A 14,729-nucleotide genomic window follows, 5' to 3' on the forward strand; every position below is an offset into this window, starting at 1 on the left:
TTACTGCAAGATACATTTTCATGTGTAGAGATTTTTATTCTGAAAAATGAAAATTTAAAGACCACAACACAAATTAAACCACATTTTCATTTCTGGAGCAGTGATCATTGCTACTAGTACAATAATATAATCCGTGCTGCAATGTTATCTGATCCCTTGCCTTGCACAAACTTTCTTCCAATGTTAGTAATTGCTCAGTGAATGCAATCTCCAGCAGCAGGTAAGAGCAGATTCTGTCTTCCACTGGGGTTTGAGGGGAGGAAGAGAGGAGAGAGACAGAGAGTGTCAAAGCATTTCATCAAGACAGCAAATGAAAGGTCCAGTAGCATTATCGTTATGTATATTCCTTAGGCATCAGCGGTGATGTTGTGTTTAGAGGGAAGTAAACATACGTGGACATGCGCCAGTGTGAAAATTAATCCATACATATGAATGTAAATCTCAGTCTACATACACGCTGGGTGGAATTGCTGAACACTAAAATGCACCTTAAGTTAAGCAAATAAACCCAGCTTGTAACAGACCCAGTGCCTGGCATTAGCTGCTTAGTCAGTAGTAGGCTAATTGTTATTCAGCATAAATGTTCCCTCTCAATTTATATGGAATTCGCTCATTTATTTTGATCATTTTACACGAATGAAGCAAAGCTGTTCATGTTGTTAGGTAGAACTGGTCAGTGCTGTTTAATTTTTATCTTTTAATATCAGTGCAAGTGAGATTTTCTAATAAAATCATTCACACACAACCTGTAACATGTATGAGTGAAACCCGTGGTCCTCTTCCTTTCGTCCATGTTAAATACATAAGAGCACCAGCTTAGATGTTTTATGTTGCAAAGCTTCAGCTGGTGCTAAGGTTACGTATAATTTCAAAAATCTCCAGGACCCAGAACACTAAGATCTATTGCCATGGAAACAAATGTTGTATCAAAGTTGGGTAGGATCAAAAAGCTTTGCTCATCACCAGGACAACAGTTGCATTAGAATATGGAGGAAATGATGGATGTTTTAGGAGCGAGCATTAAGCCGAAGGACCTCCGTAAGGCCTCTTCCATAGAACTGCGGTGTTTGGTGTCAAGAGTTGGATCTTACAGGTTGCATCTCAATCCCCTGCCCCCAGCCAGAGAGAGCATTTTTCTCTACCGTTAAAAAGCACATATTTTTTAAAGATCTTCCATACTGCACTTTACAACATTCCTACATCATAAAGCTGTCTTGCTTATAGCAATATAAAGCAGCTGTAAAAATTACGTGCTTGTAAACAACCTTCCATACATTTGGAAAAAGTGAAGTGAGATTTGCCTGTTTGGCCTCCTGGCAGGCCACAGTGCAGGGAATGGACCGCTGTGTGTCTGAGAAGACGAAGGGACATCCCAGATGGGCTGCCGCTCCCCTTGGCCCATGCAGGGGCACCTGTGGGATAGGCAGGGTGTACTCTTGGGGGTTCTCTGACCAGCCTTGCTCTCTAGGCACACTGTGCACCCACATCTTAGGTGGCTGATCTAAGGTGGTCATGAATTTGAAACTCAGATCTAAGCCTGCGTGTGGAGGGGCAACTGCTTGGCCCGAGGCTGGTCGGGGGAGCAGAGGGAGGGCTGGAAGGAGGGACAGGGCACAGTGTCTTCTTACCCCAGGTGTTACCACGGTATGGGACCGGTCTTGCCTGGCCTGGTCTACCTCAGGATGAGCATCCTGTTTTGTTTTGGCACCTGCACAAGTAGACTCCTGCAGAAATGCACAGGGCTGCTTCCTCAGGTGACCCCCAGTGGACTCACTCACAGCCTGGATCGCCAATAATTTATTCTGCTTTTATTTCTCTTTTAAATTAAATATGCATATGTAATATGCGCTTTGGAGCAGGCAAGGACCCTTCTGCGGGTGCCTATGGAGCAGGGCACTCTCAGGTGTGTAATTAAGAGATGTGTAATGGATGTACAAGGAGAAGAGATCTCAGTGCATTGCATAAAAAAAAAGGAAAGGGCGGGGTCGAATAAAAAAGAAACCCAGGCTGGGCTGTATGATGTTTGCCAAAGTCCTGCACTACTTTTTCCCCCTGTCAAAGTTTGCACGGGAGTAAACGGAGGGGTTTCTCTTCCGAGGGATTCGCCCTGCCAGCAGCCGCACTCTCATTTCAGAGCCAGCAGGAAGGTCCGCGGCGAAGCGCCCCTCCGCGCCCGCGCCCGCTGCCGCTGCAATCCCCGCCCTCATCCCCGCACCGGCCCCGGGGCAGGTGCCCCCCGTGTCCGCCCCGGCCTCCCGCCGCCCCGCTCCCCCTCGGCCTTCTCCCCTGCCTCGTTTCGCCGCGGAACTTCTTGCGTCCTGTAGTTTAAAGGCAAATCACGCAGAAAGATTAACAAAAGTTTATTAGTCATGAAGTATTAAAATTGTGACAAATGAAAGGCTTCAATGCAAAATTCAAGCAAGCAAACTATCCCCAAACTTGTGACAAAGGACTTGGTGAATCCCCATAGAAGGAAGTCCTGTCTTTTTTTTTTTTTTTTTTTGCCTGCAGTTCAAGACACTTGTTATATCTCACACTCCACATCGAAATTCATAATTCTTCATATCACATACTGAAAATTATATTTATCCATTCACATTAACTTGATATAAACGTGTCCGGAAAAGTCAAGTAATATGTTTTATATTAGCTCAAACATTTATTAAGAAACCCAAAATGCAATAAATAAGCACAGACAATAAGTTAAAACATATCACGACTCGACCAGTATGTAACAAGAATGCTTTATCTACACAAAACATCCTATTTCACATCGTTTGTTCATTCCTCCAGCGGCCCTGCCCTGCGGCGGGGTGACCGGCACATGCAGGCGGGCGGGCCGCGGGGCCGGGCCGGGCCGGGCCGGGCCAGGCCGGGCGGGGCGGGGGCCGCGGCGGCGCCTCCGCCGGCGCAGCGGAAGATGCAGGAGGGACAATAGCAGCAGGAACGTAAATAAATGCGTAAATAAAGGTGGGGCGGATCGGCAACTCAACCGTCACGAAATCAAAGATCCGAAGAAGGGAAGTGCTCTTGCTTCTTTTTGTTCTTTTTGCCATTTTATCCCCCGTGGTTTTTTTACTTTTACAAAAAGAACCTTTTTTTCCCCCCTTCCCTTCTGTTTCGCTCTCTCTCACTTATAAATGCTTTATCAGAACGGATTTGATTCTCTCTGGGGTCTCCGTACCGCTCCGCGAACCCTCCCGGCCGCCCCCCGACGGCGCCCTCGCAGTGGAGGGGGCCGGCGGCAGATCGCTGCTCTTAAATAAACTGTAAAAATTAAGAAAACGCAACCAAACCCGCATTTCTTTGCAAAGCCGGTCGGGCGGACGGCGGGAGCGCCGGGTCGTGGCGAGGGAGGGAGGGAGGGACGGGGTCGGGGGGTCCTCGAGTGCTGCCGCCGTCGGGGAGAGGCGGCCGCCGGGCGGGCCGGGCCGCGGGGGGGATGCGCGGGGGATGCGCGGGGGCGGAAAGGGGGGGGGGGGGGGGGGTGCGTTTCTCGGCCCACAAACCAGTCCGTTGGCGTCTGATTTCAGATCCTGAGTCGACTCCCTGGTAAGTCAGGAGGGGGAAGGCGGAGGGCCGGGGCGGGCCGGGGCGGACGGGCGAGGCGGGGGCGCGGGGCGAGGCGGGGGCGGCGGCGGCGCGGGGCGAGGCGGCGGCCATTAGGTGAAGCTCATGGAGACTGTGTGCTCTAGTGCTTTGCGGCGGAGGGAGGCGATGCTGGTTCCCCGCCACACGTCGCTGCTGTCCGGGGAGCTGCAGAGCTGGGGCGAGCCCGTCACGTTGCTGGGGCCGGGCAGGGAGGCGGGCACCATGCCGGGGAAGGCGGGCTGGTAGAGGTGCGACTGCAGCCCGGCCCCGTTGGAGCCCGCCAGGCTGTTGGAGAGGCCCATGGAGTTGGGCGGCGGCCCGGCCGCCAGGCTGCACTGGGAGAGGGACTGCGCCATGGCCTGCTGCCGGCCCAGCGCCGGCGGCAGCGGCAGCTGCGACACGCCCGGCATGGCGGCGGCGGCCCAGCGGGTGTCGTTGGCGTGGAAGGAGCAGAGGCTGTCGCCCATGGCGGCGGCGGCGGCGGCGGCGGCCGAGGGGAACTGCGGCAGCCCCGGCGTGGGCAGCAGCGTGCCCGGGGCGCGGAAGACGTTGGTGGTCTTCTTGCGCTTCTTCCACTTGGCCCGCCGGTTCTGGAACCAGACCTGCGGGCGGCGGGCAGCGACACGCACCGTTAGCCGCGACGCGCCCGCCCTGCGCCCCGGGGGGCGGCTCGGCGGAACGGGAGCCGCCGCCGCCCCGGCCCTGCCGCCCATCCCCGCGTCTCTCCCCCCCCGGGCCGTCGTGTCTCCCACGGCCGCTCTGCACGCCCGCAGCCTCACGCGTGTCACTGTCACGGGATAACGGGGCCTCTGGAACTTTTTGTAACCAAACGGATCGATGCCCTCGTCCCGGGACCGAGCCGCTCGCGGCTGCCCTCGCCCGGAGTGAAGCCGCGGGAGGGGATCCTGCCCCCCCCCCCCCCCAAAAAACAAAAAAAACAAAAAAAAACAATTACACAAACGAAAAATAAATGACCAGGCCACGGCTCCTGCCCTTGCGTGGAGGCGCTCCGAGCCGCCACCGGAGCGGGGCGGGGCGCAGCGGGGCGGGGAGCCTTGTCCCGGGCCAGTCCCCCTTGCCCCGGGTCCCGGGACAGGAAACCCTCCCTCCAAACCACCCGCATTTGGTTTTCTTTTAAGAAAAGCAGAGCTGTTTTAGGTAAGCAGGTGCTCGTGGCGCCGACAGGGGTGAGTCGGTGGGTCTCACTGCGGCGCTGCCGAAAGCACCGCAGTAATTGTTAGCGGGGAGCAACCGGGTCCGCTTAAAATCAGGAGTGCGCGGACCTGTCGAGTCCGTGGTTTCACGCTACGTACCCAGAGTGAGAAGGACGGGCGCCCATTAGAGGGAATGAACAGCCGTTAGGGAACTAAATGTTACATGAATAGTCGAAGAATCGCGTTCAATTATGTTTTAGGGTTAATAGTTAAACTGCGGCTACAAAATCTTTTTATGTTTCATGGTTTACTGGTGGTGTAAAGAATCTCCATCAGGTCTGATCGCCTAAGCTCATAGCTACGCTGCATATGCTTTTAAAATGTGAATGTTTCCAGTTGAAAACTAGTGCATGACAGATTAAAACGCAGGGAAAACCTGGGGGAGATTTTGAAAATGCACTCTAGAAATATATTAACCGCGAGCGTTTGGCAACTTTGGACTCCTTTTAAAATGCAACTAGCCCCTGAAAATTATTAATACAACAGTGAGAATCTAATGGAGGTTGGAATCTAAAAATCTACCATGATGATGTCTGCTGTTACAGTAATATAGACATACTGTAAATGTATTTTAAAATATATAGCCCATTTAATTCCCTGGCTATAAATACATGAGAGAGAGGGAGAAGGGGAGACAATATCACTTCTGTTTTTCTTCTTTTTTTTTTTTACTTCTTTTTTTTTTTTTTTTTTCCCCAGGAGCCGAAGCTTTATGAAGATCTCATTGGAATCCAGCGGATGATTAATGTGAAGATTTGGTAGGAAATCTGGAGAGCTGTATTAAAGCTCGGATCTCAGGTTCATTTCGATCAGCCAGCCGTGAACTCTGGGCCGAATTCATTACACTTTAATAGTGCTGGGAGAGGAAGAAAATGCAATTTCTCATTCCATTAGAAAACTAGAAAATACTCTCAGCTTGTCCCCTATTAAGATGTGGCAGGTGACGGGACCATTGTGGGGGACACGGTCAATGGAATTACAGCACATTATTTTTGTTCATATAAAATATTGAAAGGCAAGCCTGACTGTGCAGAAGTTATTTCACTGATTTGGATTTTATGTAAATAAAATATTGAAAGTTAATTAATCCGTGCTAGAGACTAATGATTATGCTTATTATATTGCATTTGATCGCGTAATTTGCATGATTCTCGCATTGCTGCTTAATAAGCCATTCCAGGTTATAAATAATTCTGAAATTGGTTTCTAATAATGGCATGCTATAAAAAGAATGGTTTTATTACAGCAGCCTGAAAAGCAGAGCAATATCAGATGTGGAATTGGACTCCCGTTTAAGCACCAGCCGCTTTAATAATTATTTAAATGTATCATATACATTAAATACAAATCTAAAATGAGGAAAGTGGTGATTTATCCTAGCGTCTAAAACCCTTAAAAATATATACAGCCGCTATAAATTAACTATTTGGAGCATTCCTTAATCAGTGTGGAGCCCATATACTGCAAGGAATGTGTAGGCAATCTGTTAACTATAAAGAAAACTGTAAAGTACTCGTATAGGAACATAAACTAATTACTATTTAATTTAAATTTGGTCAAGGAGTAGTGATATATCGGATTGTGAAGTAAATACATTAAATAAATTATTTTGCCTTAGATTACATAATGTTAATCATTCTGAAGTGTTAATTAAGAAGGTTATGTTGATCTGATTACTTTTTAAACTACAGAACATTATTGTAAAAAATATTTAAATTGCCACTCTATTAAACTGTTTTTATCAGCAGTCTGGAGCTATTAGCATTGGTTTAAGATTATGCCGAGGCCATTAAAACACTTTGTCTTTTTTCCTACGAATTTCTTTGATGTGCTGTTAGAAAATATCTATTTCCATTTTATATTTTATATTTTACTTCATTTACCACACTCCTAATATTGAAATTGGTATCATTAACCTTTGGGAAACCCAATAAAGTTTAATAGACCTCGTTTTCTTTTTTGATGGAGTCAGTTGTCCAATTATATTTTATTTGTGAATCTAATTTCTTTCTTAATTTAAACTAATTATAGTCCTGTGTAGGCTGACTCAAACTGTTTTACTTTTTAAAAGCAGACGTGCATTTTCTGTCGCATTCGAGAACGGGGTCGGTTTTCGTTCATAAAAACGTTCATTTAGGGATTTTTTTTGACGTGTCCTTATTTAGCTGAGGAGCCTGGGCTTGCCGAGAGGGATTTTGAACACCGGCTGCGGTGAAGTGCGGCGGCATTCCCGATGCGGTGCGCTGCGCTGAGCGGGGATGCACATCCCACAAGTGCTTCCATTGTGCGGACTTTGGTTCCTCGGAAGGGGCTCGCACAGAAAGCCGCGAAAGTCTCGTTCTGCACACAAAAGCTGCATCTGAGCGGCGTCCGTCTCCCCCTTTTCCGAATTTCGTTTACATTTATTTGCCTGACTAGTTTTTAAGTGCCTGCCTGCAAATACACGCCTGTCTCCATGCGTACCTGTATGTACGTGTGTACTTCAGGGGACAGAGTATACCCTGGATGTTGGAGTTACTTACTACCCCTGCCGCCCCCCGGCGTTAGAAAAGCCAGCCCGGGGACACTCCGAGTTTTTACCGCTTTTACCGCTGCCTCTTACCGAAGTGCCTTTTCTCGGCCCCCTGTGCCTCCCCCGCCCCGAGCCCGACCCTCCCGGCGGTGGGCTCCGGGGGACGACCCGCCCGCGCCGCGGGCAGCACCCTGGACAGCGGCCCCGCGCCCCGCCGCCGCCGCCGGCGGACCCCTCACCGGGGAGCGGGGGCTGTTCCGCGGCCGTTTGGGCTCGCCTTTCAGCGCCACGCTATTGCGAGGGCTGAGACTCGCCCCTCTCGGGCTGCGCGTCCTCGGGCTCTTTCCTGCCCCTGGCCGGGCCGCGGAGCGAGGGGATGCTCCGCCCGCGCCCCGCTCGGGACCACCGCGCCGCGGGCGGGTAGGGGACGAGGGGACGGCTGTGTGGAAAGGGGGCGGAGGGCGCCCGGTTGCAAGGCTTCCTGACCGCGCTGTTGCGTGCAGGGGTGGGTTTCCTCCCCCGCCGCTGAGCTGAGGTTTGGGGCACCGGCCCCCCCGCCCCGTTGTGCCCGCTCTCGCCGCCGGCCGCTCGAGCCGCCCTGCGTGCGTCCCGGGAAGGGGACGGCGGGCGCGGCGGGGGCGGGCACTGCGCGGGGGCGGCTGCTCATACCTGGACCCGGGACTCGGTGAGGCCGATGCGCAAGGCCAGCTCTTCTCGCATGAAGATGTCCGGGTAGTGGGTCTTGGCGAAGCTCCTCTCCAGCTCGTTGAGCTGCGCCGGCGTGAAGCGGGTGCGGTGCCGCTTCTGCTTCTGCTGCCCCTGCTGCTGCCCAGCCTGGCTGGGGTTCTGGCCGCCCTGCTGGCCTTGCTGCTTGTCGGGGTCTTTGGCGCTGACGGCTAAGGAGCTGGGGTTGGATCCCACCGTGGTGATGTCCTCCCCCGGCAGCAGGGTGGTCCCTTCCACCGTGTCCGAGTTGGGGGCCATGTCTCCCGGGTGTCCCCCCGGATCCGAGCCCCCTACGCCCAGCCGACACTTCACCGCCTCCCGGTGTCCCAGCAGCTCGGCCGCATCTTTCATCCCTGCGGAAGCAAAGGATCCGCGATCACTCCCCTGCAGCCGGGCATGTATCCGTCAGAGCCGCTTTCCAGCGCACCGAGGCGGCAAGAGGCATCCAGCCTCCGCCCCGCCGCCCCCGCCGCCCCCCGGCCGCCCGCCAGCCCCGCAGCCCGGCTCGGCTCGGCTTGGCTCCGCGGCGCACAGAGCCCTCGCCCCGGCGCAACCCGGGCGGAGGAGAGAAAACTTTACACCGGGCAGCTCCTCTTCCTGCTTAAATAACCTGCTCCCCACCGGGCCTGCCCTTGCGAGACCAAGGGAGGGGAAGAGGGGGAGGGCAAGTTTTGCCGGGTTCAGCTTGGGTTTTCCAGCGGGGCTGGTAAAAGAAAGACACGGAGTCAAAGAAATGATACTCGAGCAGCCCTGCTGCCGGGAGCTTTACCTCGCCGACAGATGTGCGGGAACCTCGGTCACTGTGGCCGATCTTTCCCCTTTCCTCCCTCCGCTCCTCTAAACAAACACGTGAATAACTATAAATAGGTAGATACGGATATTTCTCTTTTTTAAAGGAAAAGAAGTGAGGAAAGCGAGCAGGCGAGCAGGAAAAGGCCACCCAGAGCTCCTCCGTAAATACCATCGAGCTCATCTGTCCTAAAATAATCATCATCATCATCATCATCATCATAGTAATAATGTGTAGGTATGTGTAAAAAAACGGGGGAGAGAGAAATTAAATGATCCACAGCTCGCTGTAGATCTACGTACTCCGTAGGTCTCACTCTCTCTCCTTTTTTTTTTTTTTTTTTTAATGTTAAATCAAATTAAACTTTAATACAGTACAATTACTTTTAAAGGAATTAGCCCATTTAGATCGCATTAAGGTAAAATAAGGAACAAATTGTCAATTTCCTGCCCCGGCTTTCTCCCCTCTCGCCGCCGCCGCCGGTGCAGCCGCCGCGGAGCGGGGGGGTGCTGGGGGAAACTCACCGAGACGGGCGTCCAGGAGGTCGGCGTGAGACAGCATCGCGCACCGCTCCAGGGCGAAGGCTGTTCCCCCCCAAATTTTAGCGGCCTTAAGTTATTTAAAATAGATATAAGATATAAGATATAAGATAGATATAAGATATAAGATATATATATATAGATCGCCTAAATGAAAGAAAATTCGGTGTGTGGTTAAAAAGGGGGTCTCTTGCATTATAATGTCCTTTAGAGAGACGGGGAGGTGCTTAACACTTCAATGAACCCGTGAGCAGCTCGGCGCGGGGACCAATCAGGAGGGCAGCCTGCAAATGTCAGCGCCCGGAGCGCCCCGCTCCGCCCGCCCGCCGCCCGCCCGCCGCCGCCCCGGCCTCCCGCCGCCCCGGCCCGGCCCGCACCGCGCCACCGCTCCCTTACCTTGCTCTGCTCGCCTTCGCCGCCCTCCTTCCCCCTTTCCCATTCTCTTCCAAATGCACATTTGCCACCCTCCTCCTGCTCCGGGTCACCACTGATATTTTTTTTTTGGTTGTTTTTTTTTTGTTTTTTTTTTTTTAATGCCTCCTCGGAGCTCACCCTCGGACCCGGCTCGGCCAGGCTCCCGGGGGTGGCTCGCAAGCCCAGCTCCCACCGCGGGGATGTAAGTGGGTGAGCACGGGCGGCTGCGCGGCGCGGCGCGGGGGCGGGCAGCGCTGGCCCCGCTCGCCGGCCGCCCCGGGGACCGGGGTCGCGGGCGGCGGGGGAGACCGCGGCCCGGCTCTCACCCACCCGCCTCCTCCGGGCCCCGACGGCTGTGGGGTTGCGAGGAGAGAGAAACTTATGCGAGTTCCCGCAGCGGCCCGGGCAGCACAGTCCCGCCTAGCCCCCGGGGCTCCCCGGCACCCCGTCCCGGCCCTGCTCGGTGCAGAAGGACAACGCGACGCGGGGAAAGGGAGCCCAGTGCCGCGCCTCCCGGCCGCCCGGGGAGCGCTGCCTCCCTGGCCGGGAGCTCAAAGCCCCTAAGCCCCATTTTTTCGGGTAAAGTTTCCAAGTTCGGCTCGCCTACAAACTCAATTTAAAGCAGTAAATAAAGTTAAATGCCTTTTATTTTCCTCCTGAATATGTTAAACTACTTGAACAATTTAAAGTGCTTTGCACAAGTGAAGCGAACCATTTCTAATGTTCTGATTTTTCAAAGCCAGCCAACAACAAAGTTTAGATTAGTAATATATTTCTAACCAGAGTAATTTTCAAGATCATTAGGCATTTATGTAATTAGTGCCAAATCTATAAGCTTTTATTACGATTATTAGAGTAAAATCAGTATAAATTTGTACTAATTTACTACTGTTTAGACTTGGCTGTCAAGCCAAGAGGTTCTTATTGTAAATGATAACTGAGGAAATTAAGTGCAAAATTCTGTACCATTTCTGATCCGCTCCTAAACAATCCGTTTCAATTGTATTTGTAGCAGAACATAATGCCCTTTTAAAGTTATTTGACTTGTATTTTTATTTGCAAAACAAGAAAAATACCCTCTACCCGGGCACAATGAAAACTGATATTTACTACTTCCAAGTTGATTAACATTGATTTTTAATTCAAAAGTGATGCAATTAAGATTATTCATTTAGTGCAAATAAAGCTTCCACCAAAAAGGGAGCCCAGTGAAGTCTGTGTTAAATAATACAGCGCCAATGGCTTTTTTTTTCCGCCATCCAATTGACTTACACAAAACATTGTAAATACTGCATGCGAACAGATGCAAGAGTGGTTTTGTTTGCAGCTCAGATGTGCAAGGGTTTCGGCAGCGACTGAACAAGGAGACAAAGGAACCGGCCGACCGATCTCTAGGGCAGTTTTACAGTTGGTCTTTTTTTTTTTTTTTTTTTTTTTTTTTTCTTCCTCCTCCTCCTTGCTCGGGCTGCATTGATTCAATTCAGCTTTCGAGACGTCGGGCTGTTGCAATGAACATGGGTGCCCGTGAACGGCCGCTAAGAGCAGGGAGAGAGACACAGAGACGGGCCACAATTTAGCTGGAGAGAGAGGGAAAGAAAGAGGTGGAGGTGGGGTGGGAGTTTCGGGATTTTTCCTTTTTTTTTTTTTTTTTTTTTTTTTTTTTTTTTTTTTTTTTTTTTTCCCACGGTTGGATGGGAGACGGCGGAGGTAGCTCATTTGTTTTCCTTTTTCCCTTTGAAAATTATTGCCTGTGTGCAGCTCCAGGGCAGGAGGCGAAGCCCGGGCGATGAAAATTCCCGAGAGCCGCCCCCCGGCCCGCTGCCGGAAGCCGGGACCCACGGAGCCGCCGGCGGGGAGTCGGGCCGGGCCGGCGGGAGCCGTGGGGCGTGCAGCCTTTCGCGGCCACGGCGGGTCCGGCCCTACCTGAAGCCGGAGCTACGCGAATGGTCAAGGGTCGCCCGAGGCGTTTGGGGTTCAGTTTTAGCTGTAGCTGCTGCCAAAAACGTCCGGGCGCTGTAAGTGCCTGCAGTCGGCTTGTGCCGAGCGTGCTGCGGGCAGGGTGGCACGGCATGCGTGTGCACCTATTCCGTGTTGTTGTGTGCCTCGGGTCGATAAATAAATGCGTAATAGTTAATGTGCAGACACATCAGAGTAATAACAATGGGATGAAATCAAAGGATTATCAATCTCTGTTAGTAACTGCTGAATAACAATGTTGCGGTGTGATTGATAGCGCGCTTCATTTTATGACTTTTCTATTGCTCTTGATTTTTATAGCAGTATAAACAAACTAAATCATTTCTTCCAAGACTTCACGGCGCAATCGTCTTAAGGGAAGGGGGGACATCAGAGAAGGAAGTCTGCGGGAGAGAAAAGAGCAGGCAGGACTGACACTTCAGCGTGTCAGAAAGAAAATGACAATGGGGCATATGTAAAATCCCCTAATCACATTCCGCTTCCGCGCGCTCCTGTTTTGTCAAGTGCCTGAATTCACCTGGGCAGCGTCGGAGATGTATTTACAAGGATTTTATTCCCCGTCATCTTTCCATTTTCCCAGTGTAGCCAGAAAACTGCCAGTCAAGTCCATTCCCTGCTACAATTTACGGTATTCCCCACTTGATCATAGGAACTGAAGTTCCTAACAAGGAAAGGCTTTAGCACAATGGCCCAAAATCTTCAGAGTGACACGAGTGTCTTCAGAAATCACTTCAGAGCAAAGTAAAAGGATTTTCTATGACGGATCCAGTGATTTTTCCTCAATAAATAGGTTTTAGATTGTTACACACACGTAGAACTGGAACAAAGGGAACTACCAGAAAATATATTGGTTGCCCGTAATAAAATTTATTTAGACAGTTTACTTCTCATAAAAAATAGAGATTGAATTTCGTACAGGAGCGCCTGCCAAGGGGCTAGGCACTGGGAGATCATCTCCCCCCGCACCTTCCTTTTCTCTCCTTTCCTTTCCTTTTCCGTCCCGTCCCTTCCCTTCCCGGCGGCGCCCGACGGGCCCGATCCCGGGGTCCCGGCCGGCCCCGGCTCCCCCTCTCCGCCCCCCCGCCCCCCACCTCCTGCCCGCGCTGGCCGAGAAGGGGCCGCGGGAGCGGTGCGTGCCGCATCGGGGAGCGGTATCACCCCAATTCTCCGGTGCCGTGACCCTGGGAAGAAAGGGCAGAGAACTTTCCAAGCCCCGGAGCTCTCCCCCTTCCCTCCCGGCTAAACTCAAACCCTGACTGAATGAGGCTGTAATATAAACAAGTGTGTTTAACCAATTCTGCTCTGATCCAGGAACAGAACCTTCTTTTATCAGAATAATTATATTTGGAGCGAGAAACACGGTAAAATAAGGTTAAACTGCTAAAGTCAGCAGGGTGGCTTGGTATAAATGCCTGATAAGGTTTGTAATTTGATATTTTATTTATGTATTTATTGAGCATCCACCACGTTAAGGGGGCTGCCGTATGCAGAGCACCGTAATTGCTTTTTACACTTAGCAACGCTCCCAGCGTTTATCAAATGTAACTTTTGGTTGCCTGGCTTGTTGGCGCGGCTTTTTTATTATTATTATTATTATTTTATATTTTTTTTGTTTGTTTCCAGACAGTACTGCTGAAATATCGGATATTATTATTCACATTCCCGCTCCGCCGTGCTGCATTGTAACATTGTTCGCTTTAATGAGAAGCGCCTCCCTCAATAATTAACGACCTCACATTTCCCTATTTTCTTGCCTGATGAAAAGAATCAATTTTAATTCATTGTAAATTACAGCTATGCTTTTGAGTGTTATTTGCTTACAGAAAACAAATCAAGTGAGTTAGGCTCCTGTTTACTTTTCCACATCGGCATACCCTAAACACAAATGACAAATCAAACTATATCCTTTCGTTCGGCGTAATCTGGAGTTAAGAAATGCAAAAACGTAAACACGTGCTTTTATTTCAATCAGCTCTCTCGAAAATATGACTTCTCTGGAAAGGAAGGACAAGGTTGCCAGCAGATAGAGATTCCAATTTATTCAGTCTAGTCAGGGCTAAATGTGACGATCATCGCTGCTTTACGACATTAGGGTGCATGCAGCATCTTGTAGCCGCAATAAATACACTTCTCTGAAAGGACTTCATGAAGTTTAAAGGCATCCGAGGCGACTATGATCGGAGCTGCTCAGAACCGCAGCCGTCAGGTGTTCCGAAACCAGCCTCCCTGAGGCGGCAGGGAGAGCTCGGCTCTCCCGCCAGCGCCGCCCGAACACGGTCACGAACAGCGTTTTCCTGTTTGCTTTTTTCTCTAAATATCTGCACCTCGCTCCGGCTGAGCCGAGGGCAGCGCCTCTGGCTGCCCGCTCGCCGGCAGGCTGCGGGGAAGAGCTCGGCAGCCAAGCGGTTGCTTCAGATTGAAAGGATGGCTTCTATCAGTTAATTTTTATCAGAACTATGACAACCGGTCTTTTGTGGGGAAAAAAAGCTATTTTAATATAAAGGTATGGTTGACACCCTCTCCTGCTCTCCCCCGTCCGGATGCAAACTCCTTATACACAAAAGTCATCTGCCCCTCTCCCTCCAGCCTTGTGTGCACGTAATATATGTATAGGCTTTCGGCGTAATATTAAGTTCATGAAGACGCGGAGCCCAGACGCAACGCACTGTGCTGTAGCTTGAGCTGTCGGACAGGAATTACCGAGGCTGCCCCGGAGGCGAAGGGAACGCCGGTATAAAGCATTTCTGAGATACGTCTCTGTTTAGGGAAAGAGCACGCTTCCAGGAAGGGTCTTCCTACTGAGCTTTGAGGAATTTACTTAACACATACTCGTATTTTTAAAATCCGAAATCTCCCCATCCGGCTGGACAAATAAACCGCCAGGCGTAGCAATGAAAGAACATACATCAGAGACTGACGTGGATGGAGTATTTAACTTTTTCCCTTTTTAGGCCGTAGTTTTAATC

General features: G+C 51.0%; 1 protein-coding gene across 1 annotated transcript; it reads right to left on the minus strand.

Annotated features, from left to right (window-relative positions):
• Nucleotides 1–3,662: 3,662 nt before the first annotated feature.
• OTP (orthopedia homeobox) lies at nt 3,663–9,394 on the minus strand. Its single transcript, XM_086480328.1, has 3 exons — nt 9,358–9,394; nt 7,987–8,396; nt 3,663–4,193 (listed from the first exon to the last, which is right to left on the minus strand). The coding sequence occupies exons 1-3, from the start codon at nt 9,392–9,394 to the stop codon at nt 3,663–3,665; spliced, it is 978 nt and encodes a 325-aa protein (XP_086336454.1).
• Nucleotides 9,395–14,729: the final 5,335 nt, after the last annotated feature.

Source organism: Leptosomus discolor, chromosome Z, assembly GCF_034619465.1.
Source record: "Leptosomus discolor isolate bLepDis1 chromosome Z, bLepDis1.hap2, whole genome shotgun sequence".
Classification (NCBI taxonomy): Eukaryota; Metazoa; Chordata; class Aves; order Leptosomiformes; family Leptosomidae; genus Leptosomus; species Leptosomus discolor.